General features: G+C 37.1%; 1 protein-coding gene across 1 annotated transcript in view; it reads left to right on the top strand.

Moving 5' to 3' along the window:
• LOC128995403 (dystonin-like) overlaps positions 1-14,128 on the top strand; it is a 204,773-nt gene that overhangs the window by 24,635 nt on the left and 166,010 nt on the right. Inside the window, exon 2 of the mRNA XM_054420412.1 lies at positions 8,024-8,085. Within this exon, the coding sequence (XP_054276387.1) occupies positions 8,024-8,085 (62 nt within the window). The remainder of the gene's footprint in view (positions 1-8,023; positions 8,086-14,128) is intronic.

Raw genomic sequence — 14,128 nt, 5'->3', positions numbered from 1 at the left:
CACTTTTCCTATGTGAACTGAACGGCCAGATTACCATAGCGGAAGACGTCAGTGACGCAATAACGGTCGTTATAGCGGATATGTTGGGACAACTGCTTGTTACTATGACGACTGTGACAGACTAGATAGTTATCGATATTCCAGTCCTGTGGAATCGTTATTTCCTCCAGTTTCCAATGTTAATGTTGCACTTTGATTTAGTGTGGTTAGTGTATTTATTGGTTGCACGTTGACATAAGTACTTGGTTTCAGTGGATTTCAAACGTTCTCCTTCTCAACGTCGTGAAGCGATTCATCCTAGAATTGATATGAAAGTGTTTAAATTTTCAAGATAGGTTATTAATCCACCCCTCGAAAATTTTAAGTTACAATTACTTTGTGATCGTTAATTTGTTATGTTATAAGAAGGGATGAGACGCAATCCTTGTATATCTTTGCAACTTGTTTCTTGACATCGATCTTGGTTTTTATTTAGCAAATGTTAAAGTAGTTTGATCATACAGAGTTGTAAAAGATCGCCGGTCAAAACAACTTAAACCAGTCACTTTTTGACGCTTCTATCCTATTAAATAAAATCCGTGGTAATGCAATTCTTTTGAATTATCTTAAAGTCATTCATGAACGGAATGTAAGGAATCCTTCGAATATCAATTGATTTGGCCATGTATTGTTTTCCCCGAGAAGGCCTACAGGAATCAACTTCTGACGTCCTAAAATGTCGAGTCTTCCTTAAATGTGTCTTTGTTTATTTTAGTAGCTCTTGGCCTTTTCCAAAGATGTGCAAAGGGTGAATTGTTAAGAAATGTCGACTGCCGAGCTTTTCAATTTCATTTTGAAGTATTTCTTTTGGTTGAGCTTTACATTTTATTTAAAGATGTAGCAAAGAAATATCTCAAGAACGGCTGTGCTAAGATGGAATCACCATCACGACCGATATCCATCGATACAAACGCTGTTGCTTTCCCCAAAACATAGTCTGCAATTTGCCCACTTCTCACGGATCACGACTGCATGAGGCTGTAGGTTCTGTATTGCCTGTTCGGCCTCTGAATGCCGACTATTACCACTCATCGCTACGTCTCTATCCCGCTGCGCCAATCAGCTGATTCGCCAATTAGCAGACGACTATCGCAGATGCAAATCAGCTGATGCCGCACGTGCAAATTGCCCCAGATCTTCTCACCCCGCGGTCACCGGGATTGGTCATTAGTGTCGGAAATGTGCTAATTGCGTGTTTCTCCGTTTGGTATACCTCAGGGGTCTTTCTTTGGACTGCTCCTTTTTCGGTGAGTGTTTGGTGGGATGTAGGAGAACTGATAGTTTTTGTACGAGTTTTTATTTGTTGTTCTACGATGTGTCGCCTGGTATAGGGTGGGATAAAACAAATGGAGAGCTCTCCAATACGGAGAGTGTTCTCTACACCCAAGAGATCTACAATTATGTGGAAAATTAATTTTAGGTGGATTTCGAAATGCTGGTTTACGGAATTATTTAATTCATTTTATTTGTGATTTTTGGTGTTTGAACCCGAGACTTTTGACTTAAAATACTCACTCTAATCACTTGGTGTTCAACATCTCTTGACAATAATACCATCCATTTCAATACAGAATTCACAACTTATAGAATAACCAGTATTGTTACAAATCGGTTCTGTAATCTTAATCACGACGTAATGATTCAACACTCAACAGCCTAGCCCATAAGGAAAGGTGTGATCAAGATATCTCTGGTAAAAAAGCATGAATCGGGCCAAGTTGTATCTAATTTTTAATTTAAAACCGTACTGTACCGGTATTTTGAACCAGCATCTAAAAACTCATGTTTTAGAAACAATTCGTAATTTTGAATAACACTCCCAGCTTCTTAAGCTATTAAACTTTTTTAGAAACCATCAGCAGCCAAATACTCCTGTCCGGTATATTGTGACGTACAGTATAATGTTACCACCTCTTTTTCTTATGTCGCCAGAAGCAAGGTGTTAACAAATAGCAACTTGATGATGACTTCAGGCTATCAAAGTTTTCAAGGTCTGCCAATCTTGGGTTAATTAAACGAACGTGCCTTCAAATAAGAGCAAAAGGATATTTAAATTAAATATTTAAATCAGCTTATTATCGTAGGAGCCTGCTTAATTTTCTCTTGTCGGTTTTCTGATTGAAATAAAAAAGGCGTAATCTTGCTACCTCTTTAACCAAGCCCTTAAGCGATCAGAAGCCTACGAACAGCTATTAACGGCCCCACCCTTACATTCTTTGTTGTGTTTATATTATATCACATACATTATATAGAAATGAGGCTTAACTCATGTAACAATTCGGAAACCAAGTAAAAAATTAGTCGTGCCATAAATAAAACGATTAAAAGAAATGAACGATTGTATTTTTTCACATCATTTAGCCTCCTAAATATGTTACGCGTATTAAATGCAGCTAGTGCCCTTCTTGGCTCTACTAGTGGGTTAGTGTGCTCTCTTTATCTCCTTTAAGTCTTATGACGGATTTTGTATTTTAAACAAGCTTAATCCCAGTTCTAGTTACAAACTGTTTGTCATTTAATTTTTTACCTCGACTGCCCGTCGCAATTAAATACTGATCTGCTGTGTGGTGATCTAAATAATAGAAAATTAAGGTACAGAGTAAACTTGCTTATGTGCTTTCAGCTCTAGTTGTTTCGGAAATATACTTGTGACGAGCTCTGTGTGGAAATTCCTATCGCACAGGGCAAAGTGTCTTCCTCCACTGTGATGTTGTACACGAGTGCGAGTGGGCGGTGTTGGACTTTACCCTAGACACCAGCACCAGTGCTAGACACCAATTCAGTGTACCATAATGTTTCCTCTGTAACTTACCTTTCTGTCTCTAAATAAAGTAAATTACAGTTACGATAGTTATGGGTCAAATTTGTCAAACCACTGTTGACCGCAAAGATAAGATAGTGACCGGTTTTTGAACTAAAAATCCGTTCTGTAAAATCGATTTGCTACTATCACCTCGCTTTTGTTCCTCGGAGCTGCCGATGACCTTCGGTTGCTCCCTCAGTGTGTTGGCAAAGTCTACAATTTAGCGGTAACCTTGTAATCACAGGATCACATTCCGCGAAGATGCGCTGCGCCCACCCACGACCACACGACCATCGCATCCACCTCTCAAGGATGTGATGTCAGCAGTTCGATGATGTTTTATTAACTGTTATAACTGTTCAGGGTTGTAAATAAAAAGGTTGTTCATGTTACGTTAAATTGTGAGGGTAGTCGGGTGGTTTCAGCTCTCAAATTTGAAGGAATTTGAAGGTTAGTTTGATCTTGATAGATATACATTCCGGACGATTTTCCATAATTTACCACGGATGTGACGTCATCATTTAACTGTGTTTGTTGTACTAGGTGTTAAAACTATTTTAGAAGAATATAGAAGATAAAATTAGTAGATTGTTAAGATTTCACATAAATAATCGTCTGGTGTCCAAGTTAGCATTGTTCACCTCCTAATTTAAAGATTTTTGGTTTTGATTCTGATCAAGATCTGTTCTTGCACTAACAAAAGATGAACGCAAGTTATTAACAAGACCAGGGTTTGAGCCGTTTCCTTATCCACACCGTAATGTAAAATCCACGGGGGAATTCCAATGCAAAGTTACCCAGCTAACCTCATGGGATTAATTAATCGGTATTTTTCCTTATAAATAATAGGAAATTTGGAATGTAAAAGTCTCAAAATCTGTAATGTTTGATCATACATTTTTTTACTTTGCATTTTTTCATAGCTTATAAAATCAAATTAAATAAAGCTGTTTCAAATCATAAGGGACAATTAGACCTTGAAAAACTTTTGGTCGACTGGTCGTCGTAGTAATTTTTCTACTGTTTTCATAAATAGTCAATGATTGTTCTACTTCAGTCGTTTTTATTTCGAATTTCTATCTCTTACCCTGGAAAGCAAACCAAAAACTAGTTGGATGATTTCTTAAAAAGGAAATCTTTAGGTTCATAATGGAAATCAAAATGTTGTACGATTAAGTTTAAATACACATAATAAATTATTCCCATTTACAGAAGCAACACTGCGTATTTTAGTTGCAACAGTTGACCTTTAGTGTTGTTTAATTGTAATTATTCCGTTGCAACCAAACAATAGAATGACGCTGCAACCGCCCGATTGGGAAACTCCGTGTTTATGTACACCTCGGCACTGTAATGGGAATAGTGGTGCGCCTACATAGCTGCCTTGTGGCTCTCCGTACAAGAGTGCATCCATATAGGATAGGATAGTGATGTGCGTAGTCGAATGAAAGTAGTCGATTAGTCGAACAATCACTTATTGAGAGATACTAGTCGACGAATCAAAACCATCGTCTAATTAATTTACCAAGTCAGTTACTAAGCTACAATCGTCGACTGATAAAACATTTGTTGATTTTATTGCGAAAAGAAATTTGACGACTATAATCCAAACCATCCACTGATTCGAATATTAAACGATATCATTTGAACGAATTTATTACGTTACCGCTTCAAATGAACTTAATTTTCTCTTTCCCTACGAAACTCACAATCGTCGACTGATAAAACATTTGTTGATTTTATTGCGAAAAGAAATTTGACGACTATAATCCAAACCATCCACTGATTCGAATATTAAACGATATCATTTGAACGAATTTATTACGTTACCGCTTCAAATGAACTTAATTTTCTCTTTCCTCACGAAACTCATGTATATATAATTTTTCATGATTATTAATTATGTCTAACGACTTATTAGTTGATTTATAAGTATTCGATAGCGCAAACAACTAATTGATTGACCAAGGTATATCGTTATAGTACAATCAATAATTGTTCGGTTATTTATATCGATTAATTAGTCGATAGTAACAAGTAGGCGATAGCGCTCAACATTGTCGGGTTGATCTGACGTATAACATAGTAGTAATCAATTATTGTTACTATCGACTGATATCGATTAATTAGTCGATAGTAACAAGTCGATAGCTCTCATCACTGTCGAATAGATCATCGATCAGTTGTATCTAGTTGTCTAGTTACCCTTGTAACGGACCGCGCCTTCTCAACGACCTTTGAGCGAGGTAACATCTAACATCACGATAGATGAGTCATAATCGAAGTAGTTATAACTGTCATAAACTTTCGATACTGCTTAATCGGATGCTTGTTTTATGCTTTGTCGATTACTCTTGAATGATGAAAGCTGCGTGTTATTCTCCTATTTTTGGGTGAATTATACAGTGAGCGTTTTATTATTTTGAAACTCTAGAATGAGGAAGGTAAAATAATGTGGTTAAAATAGCTCTCTTTGTACCAAATTGTTAGAGTTTGTAACGAATATTAGGATGAAGAAGAGCGTAATTAATTGTACAAGTGTATTTTTACGTACTGTATTTGTTAATCTACTTGGATACTACAGTTAGTCCGCACTATTTTTGCATCATTGTAGATTTTTGTTTTAATTTGGTGTAAGTTTTTATTTGGACAGTAAATATCACAACGCATAAGGATTACACAAGCTCACGATTGGTTCATTGTACAAGTGTCGATTTCAGTGTTACATATAATCATAGACTAAACAGTAAACATACACCCAATTGATCAAACTTACGAAATCAGCTGGAGCCTATATGGTTAAATCTGTCCAGTTAATGCAGAGCTCCTTTTTGTTTACACCATTCTTATTGTCGAAGAATGACGAAGGAAAAAATAAAGACCACTTGCACTAATCGAAGTTATATTATAAGTTTTATAAAAGTTAAACCCGACAAAGTAGTTTCACCATTAACGTGTACGAAATGTTTCAATGGCAAGTAGGTCTACTCTTGGGTCTAGTCCAGCCGTGTGTTATGCAGAATGTAGGCTGCATACTGCATACGATGCAAGCGCGTGTGTGTAGCAGAGTGATTTATTAAATTTAACAAACCACCAGGATTTATAGCGTCCTTGTCCTCCTGTCCCCGTAGCTCGACTTCGTTAGATCTTGCGTGGTGAAGCCTATCCCGCTGCTAGAAATAGAAATGGAGGGAATTTTCTAAATTATCATAATGTCAGAGAAGGAAAAGATTTTGTGTATATCTCACAGTAAAATGTGTAGCTAGGTAGTTGAGAGGTGCTTACAAGTGATGAATATGTCGCTGGTTTGATCCAGAGAAGTTGGTACTGTAGATTTGAGATAATTTGATGTACAATTGTACTTGATCATCGGGCTTGCAATTAATAATGGCGAATTTTAATAACCAGGTCATACAGGTCATCTCACTTCTAATCTCACTTTTTATTTTCAACTTAATATCCACTAATTGAGACAGTATATCTTCAGTTAAAAATGTGTTTTGATATTTAGAATCTTTTTAGAAATAGAAAATATCATTGAAATTATTGAGAGGACAAATCTATCTCCGATTCACACTATGAATAAGATTTGAAATTTGGACGTACTAAGTGTATACGTTTACTTTTTATTTCTCGTCATTGTTTATTTCACGTACTATTTCAACCAACTAAAATTATCTTTTGTTCGCGATTGCTTGTCCTTGGTTTTAAGCGGACTAAAGCGCAACTTGCACACTATAAATTTACTTAGTTGAAATATGTCATCAGAGCACTAAACGTAACCAGTCATACAAAACTTATACGGGTATACTTCTATACTTCGTCCATTATGAGAAATCCACAGTTTCTATAGTCTATGAAATGCTCTGATGAATACAGCTTGTAACATAGCTGTTTTCTTTCTCCTTAAAATCTCTGTAAACAGAACAAACGACGTCGTGTTTGAGCATCAATTAGCCCGTATATCCGAGTAAAAGCTCGCGCGGGAACGAATTAACAGGAGAAAGTCGCCATTGTTCACTGTACAGCGCCTGCGCTCTGATCCAGCGACACTGCGCAGGCGTCGTAGTAGAGCTGCACTGTTGACTTGTGGGTCCTGCAGTAGACAACCCATATTGGACCAGCTATTTTTCATTGAAACAAAACAACGTTGAATAAGGCACTTCGCTTGGAGGAGTGTGGTGCGGTCGAAATTCAATTTTCTCCTGTACTTTTGATGCTTTAATTTTAATTTTACACTGTTGCAACGCTGATCAAAACAATTCCAATAAATTTCGTAAAACGAAATCTAATGTTTGTCTATTGTTTGGTAAAGCGAACAGAATATAAGTTTTTACGCGTATTTCTTGGGATCGTTTGGGTTTGAACCAGAAACTTTAAGATTTGTAGGTGAGCACATACCACTGGATTACCCATACAAATTAACCTGCACTACATGTTTCGTATTTTAAAAATAATTATTTACGAGAGTAATTAACACACAAATTTTTACCTGCATTGACTACATAAACTCAACCACTTCAACACGAAACCTTATACATTTAACACCGTAACTATTATAGCCATTTCACCGCAAGTGACAGGCTAGAAACCGCAAACTAGCCATTTTCACCGCAAGTGACAAGCCAACAGGTGTTTTGATCGACAACATGTACAATCAGCGCAGACACGTTAGCGCAGCACACGTCAGGCTGGGAATATTAATACACGTCCTAGCCACACGCCTACACGCCCACACGCAGCTATACGTCACAAACTGGTCTGCATATGCAGTGATCGATTAGGTGGTGACACGTATTGAGACTTGTAGTGTATTTATGAGGATATTGACATGACAGGATATTTACTGGGATTGGTTTGCAATTATTCAGCTTTAAAATACAGGGGGTTTGAAAGACACGACAAGTAAGCAAGGGAAAAATCTGATCAAATTCATTACACTTCACGTTATAGTTTGTTGTACTCCTAAATTAGGTAGTACAGTGAACCTACAATAAGAAGATCCTCGATAACAAGTATCATTTTAAAATACCCATGATATGCTACCCAATTACATGTGTCAACCTTATTTGATCGTCTCCATGAGATACTAGCTATCAAGATTCTACTGTATGAATATTTGATAAATATTTTAGCTTACGTTTTGCCTTACAGTGTGACTAATGACTTTTGTTTGTCCAGATGAACGAGATGCCATCCAGAAGAAAACTTTCACGAAATGGGTCAACAAACATCTCAAGAAGGTAAGCTTTGACGTTTTGTCATACATCCTTCATCTTAAGTTCTTTCAGAGTGCAATCATAAAATCCATTTGTTGGTTAATGTTTTGCTTGCACGTTATTTGAGTTGGATTCCCGTGAAATACATTTGTGCCATTTGGGGTTCTTGTGTACAATTGAATTTTTTTGCTTGGGCTGGTCAAGATTGCCTAGCATGAGTTACGATTCCTTGCATTGTTTAGTAAATTTTTTTGTTTGTTTATGCTAAGGATGATGTTTATTATGGTAAACGTACGAGAGGAGTTAAAGTAAAAAGCAATTACTTTTGTTTGGTAGTGGTGCATATAAATTTATCATCTAAAATTGACGATTTTCGTACGACAGCCTGTTTTAAAGTCTGGGTTCAACTGCATCGCTAACCCGAACTCGCTTTATTTTTGGGACGGAAATAAAAATTGCCTCAGAAATTAATTAAAACTCAACTACGTTGAACCATTTCTTCCTTTTAAACTATTCAAAACGCATTCCTCTTGGCACTGCACTCGAATAAACAACACTGTCAGATCTCGTCAAAACATTTACACCCGCCACAGACTGGTGTTGATGACTATTGAGTCGTTCACGGAGGCGGTCATCAGTGGCACTTGACGATGAATCGATCGTCATTAATAGTTGTAATTGCACGACCCACACAGTCCCACACTCTGCAGTCTACATGGTAGTGTGATTTGTGCAATGACGACGACCTCCCCGTCCCCCGGCGTGGGCCGCCTCCGTGGGCCTCATGTGGGCTGAGCCCTGACACACTTGGACACACCCTGCACCCGGGTGTGAGGGTACGCGATGTGCGGTCACGACAGGAGGCGCTAAATGCCGTCGTGCTGAAGAGGATTCCTGGTAGTCTTCAAGGTTCCGGTCTTGACCAATATTTTTCATCCTCAAGGCTACGTTCTGGGGATGTTTTATTGATTTAGGCAAGGGTTTATTTAGGGACTAATGACTTTTCATGGTGGTTGTTAATCAAGGGTCGGTTTTGGACTGGGGGACTAGTTTTCTATTCGTGTTTCTCAAGGAGGTTCTAGTACTGATTAACTTTGCTTGAGGTTCCCTATGGATTTGTGATTTTCATGGTAGCTTTCTACAAATATCTGTTTCTTGATCGATAAGATTCGTTGATGTTTCTCTTGATTCTGTCAATTGTTTGTTATGTAAACGAGGATTTTTCATGGCATTTCTCAAGGGTATGTTTTGGGACCAATAATTTTTCATGGTGTTCCACTAGCATACGTGTTGGAATCGAAGTTCACTTGTCTTACTTATTCTCCTGCTAACTGCTTATAAAATGCTTTGTTTAGCAAATAAACATTTGTCAAGTGTGTACTGTGCTATGAAAACACGAGAGACCCTCAAAAGCTCAAGGCTAAGGTTTCGCCCAAGCTCAAATCTAATCTTATCCATACACATACATCATGTGTACAAGGCGGCGCTACAGCAAGGGTAACCTGGTAGACAGTTATGTGCTGTTATCAGACACGTAGCACTTTAGACTTAACTGGTGTCGTGGGTGATAAACAAGTCGTTCCGGCGCAATACCTGGTAGTCTGACCTACGGGTCACAGGCCAAACTGCGCCGCGATGAAGTTGCTGAATTTGAACAGAATAGAAAGAGTTGCAGGTTCTTTGGTTTATGGAGTTTTTGAATGAGTTTATATCTTCAGCGAGTTTGAATTTTCAGATCAAGCACGCATATTGTACCTCTTTAGCCAAGAAAATTTACCAGAGGCCTAGGGACAACTGGTTCCAGTTTGGGACCACCAAAACCTCTTGATTCAAGATTGAACCGTTGATCTTTTGCATTCGTCAAGCACTATAACCTACCCAGCTGCATTGAGTTTTCTCAGCTCTCAAGCTCCTAGCCTACTAGCGAGCAAGGGCAGATTGGCAGAAATATCTTATCGTATCGTGCGTGGTGGTGTAGGTATATTGCTGGCTGAACAAATCAATGCAGCCTCGAGAGAATGGCCATGTAGCCGGCTCTCGCTCTCAATCTGATAGTGAAATAAGCTCTTTAATCGCGAGGAAAGTTTCCAATAATCAGCATGAGAGGCGTGTGACACATTTGGCGCTATCAGCTGATACGTGACTTATCATCCATCATGAACAGCTGTTCTCGGCTGTCATACAACACCCACCAACGCACGCTTTACCACAAGTAGCGTCGACATTACATAAATGGGTATGTAGTTAAATAGTTGTAGCTCCCTTTGGCACGAATTCGACAACCAATTTTGGATTAGAAACAATTCTTCTAGTACTTATTTCTTCCACGACTTTTATCATTTTGGAGTGGAAATAATTACCAACTTAGATGGATGAATGAATCAGTCTCCTAACTTAATGAAACCATTTGATAGGCATTGGGGTTTTTTTAGAGACGAATACTGCACGAACCTGCCCAGCTCATTGTCTTCTTTAAAAGATGTTACTAACTACGTACTTAGAAATTAGCGAGGATATAAGTTGTTAAATTTTAGCCCAACCGGCGAAACCCATCAGTTCCCTTGGATTGTCTCTGTATTCTTCAACTTAACGTTTCTCATTTTAACGCCAAATATACACAAAATCGTAGGTTGGAAAACAAGCGATATATGGTAATCAAATCAAATCAAATCAAATATGCTTTATTCATAAAGTACAGTTTTGTACATTGAATGGCGTCAACTAACTTAAATCTATCTTAAATTAATAATTTACAAATTTGCATATCTTGGATCATTATGTACATTAAAACCAAGAACCAGGAAATGAAAATAATCAAAACTGAATTAATTACTAACGCTAAGAGGGGAGGTGGAAAAATACTCATCCAGGGAATATAACGCTTTCTCTACTAAATAAAGTTTTAGTTTTCTCATGAAATTCTTCCTGCTTTGTTCATTTCTGATTTCATTAGGAAGATGCTTAAAAAATTTTAATCCTATATAGGATGGTTTTTTTCATAGAATTTTAATTTGTGTTTACTTGAAATAAGGAATTTTTTATGCCGAGTGTTCTATGGGTGATAATTTGTCTCAGAGGTGCTCAAGCAGTTTTTTGCTAGAATAATTGTGTCGTAAATGAATTGGCCATATACCGTTAAAATTTTCAGTTCTTTGAATTTGTTTTTGGTTGTTTCGTTGTGTTCTAATTTCAAAATTATTCTTATTGCTATTTTTAGCGAATTTCCCTATAGGGAAGTAGCTATTACCGTAGGTCTCATGGTAAGACCTAAGCCCGGGACCGATTTACTTTTTCATTTTGATGTCCCCAGAGGCCAAAAACACCATTCGTTCAAATTTTTATATATCTATATATATATATATATATATATATATATATATATATATATATATATATATATATTTGTGTCCATCCGCACGATAACTTGAGTAATTTTTGTCCGATTTTGATAAAATTTGGTTTGAAGGTGTAAGGCGGGATAAACTTGAATGAGTTCGCGAACCAGCATGATCGGACTATGGGAACGGGGGTTTATGGGGGGTTTTATGGGGTAAAAATAGGTTTTTCCCATTTTTGACCCTAAAAACACAAAATTTCACAATTTCTTATGAAACCATTTTGTAGAGCTTAAAAAAACAAATAATTTATAGTATATTGAAGCGTTATTATGCGCCCAATTGTTACGGAGAAAATTCAAAAAAATTGTAATTTTAAAATTCACATGTTATTCTTATGGAGAATAAGTCAACTGTTGTAGTTTGCTTGTTTATGAACATATTTTGATAGATTTTGGAAAATACTTTTATTTCTTACTAAACTATTATCATTTTATAAAAAAAAAAATGTTACCCTCCCTGTTGCAGCAAACCTAAGTACTCGTTAAACTAATTCTATTTAAATAGGAAATAAATGTGCTATTTTTATGAAGGCATTTTAGTGTAAATCCAATCAGGTTAATGGAAATTCGCTTAGTCTGCAGGTTTGCTGCGGCGAGGGTATTTTAAGTTTAAGTATCCTATCCAAATTTGCTATTGTAGTTGAACCATAAAGGCACAAACCATAGGATAAATGCGAATGGACATTAGCATAATATATGTTTTTTAATGTTTTATGGTTACAAAAATAAGACATTCTAGAGAGTGAATATAGTCCTGAACATAATTTTGAAAGGAGTTTATCAACATGTTCATCCCAGTTTAAATTTTGGTCCACAATTAGACCTAGAAACTGTGTACTTTGTTTATGTTCAATTTCTTCTGCATTATACATGATATTTGGTTTAATTAACTTTTTGTTTTGATTTGTTTTAAAAGTTAAAAATAGACTATAACCTATAGCATCCTATATGTGCAATCATAGTGCTCTGGCTTCGTTTGAAGAGTTGAAAGTGTACTTTTCACTTAACTTTCAGAACTATTTGAGCACTTGCTAGCTTATTCAAATAATTTAGTTGAGTCAAATCCATTAAAGTTTTTTTTACGTAAATTCCCAACTTTTCCTTGTACGTTGAAAGAGAGGTTACCAGTTTGCCACGTAAAAGCAATATAAAATCTTCGTGAAGTAGTCCTTGTTCATATTTTGTGCGTAAATGGAGATCGCGGAAGGATTGTCGAAGGACTATCTGGAGTTGTCAGTTATCAAAGTCTCCTGTCTACAGTTTACACGCCAGAACGGTGAATCATTTCCCGGTCTGTCCTGTATAAGGAGCCTTTGTCCGGTTGAGGTAACCTTGCGACCACTACCATACCTGTCAACCCTCAGCGGCCTAGTGGCCCAGGGAGGTCCGGTGGATGTAGGCCTAGGACATTGTATTTTGGGTACGTCGAAAAGAGGTTTTTGACAATTCGGACCCATCAATCTTGACATTCCATAGCCAAACTTAGTGCTTCTTATCGGGTTGTCGAAGATCGCCTTGGTTTTCCGTTTTGGAAGAACTTGTTTTCAAAATCGATAGTGTGTAAAATATTGAAATTAATAGTCGTGAGCCAGGAAATCCTTGATTGAAATCCTCTTGACATTTGTGGAAATACCTGGTTTTGATTTTTAAAATTACACTTGACAATGGTTTTGGCGTAAAATCCATCCTCTACTCATTCGTCTATTGTTGAAGGCTGCCATTTCGGAAACACATCAGTTAGCACACACGATGAGCTAGACCAGATGTGTAAACGTTTAAGAATCACATCAAAGTTTGAGACATTAAAACTCGGCGAGATTTGAGCCGAGCTTCGAGAGATTTGACAAGGTTACCACAGTACATACACTACGATAAACCTTATTGTAAACCCTGAAGATGGCAGTAAATCAACGCCGAAACTAGTTACTATACTTATTTGTGCAACTAGTGAGAAAAGTGAGCAATTGACTCACTCGAGAGAAATCCTTACTCACGAGCCGTAGGCGAGTGAGGAATGGTTTCTCGAGTGAGGCAATTGTACTTTGAACTCGAGTTGCACATTATACTTTTCCTACAGTTACCATAAAACATGTAAATTGGTGAAGAAACATAACCTATTTTTACACAGAAGTGATCTTAACATTTAATGTGAAGTGACAAATACAACAGTACAACAGCTGACCAGCTGATTTACAGCCAGTGCTGCCAACGTATTTCGCACGCATACGACGTTGCCTGCATGTTACGGGCTCACTATTTCGTGCCTTCACGTTGCAAATCTGGAGTGAGACAAAGTAATTAGAGTGAGACAAAGTTAACATTGTCTCACTGATGAGCGAATTGGCCACTTTGCTTTCTCAAATCAGTGAGAGAACATGTACATTGTTAGGTAACTGTAGGAAAAATGTGAGATTTCCATAGACATATAAATACTGATTTCAACAATTATTGGTAACTAGCTGTTACCCACGGGCTTTTCCCCGTTTGACTTCATAAGTATTAATAAAACTATTGATTGGTTAAGTTAAGCTGAAATCGACAAACAGAATACAGTTATACATATAAATAATCACACCTTTTTGAAAGAACAGTACAGTTGGGGTATTTTTAACATTAGGTATATGGAAAGTTCCCTTATGAAAGGAATTACGACCTTAAAGGGCAACTTAT

This window comes from Macrosteles quadrilineatus, unplaced genomic scaffold (assembly GCF_028750875.1).
Source record: "Macrosteles quadrilineatus isolate MER2022 unplaced genomic scaffold, UCM_ALF_1.0 Scaffold_5__1_contigs__length_97177068, whole genome shotgun sequence".
NCBI lineage: Eukaryota > Metazoa > Arthropoda > Insecta > Hemiptera > Cicadellidae > Macrosteles > Macrosteles quadrilineatus.
The sequence above is the reverse complement of the archived record's forward strand: the minus strand, read 5'-3'. Positions and strand labels throughout refer to the sequence as shown.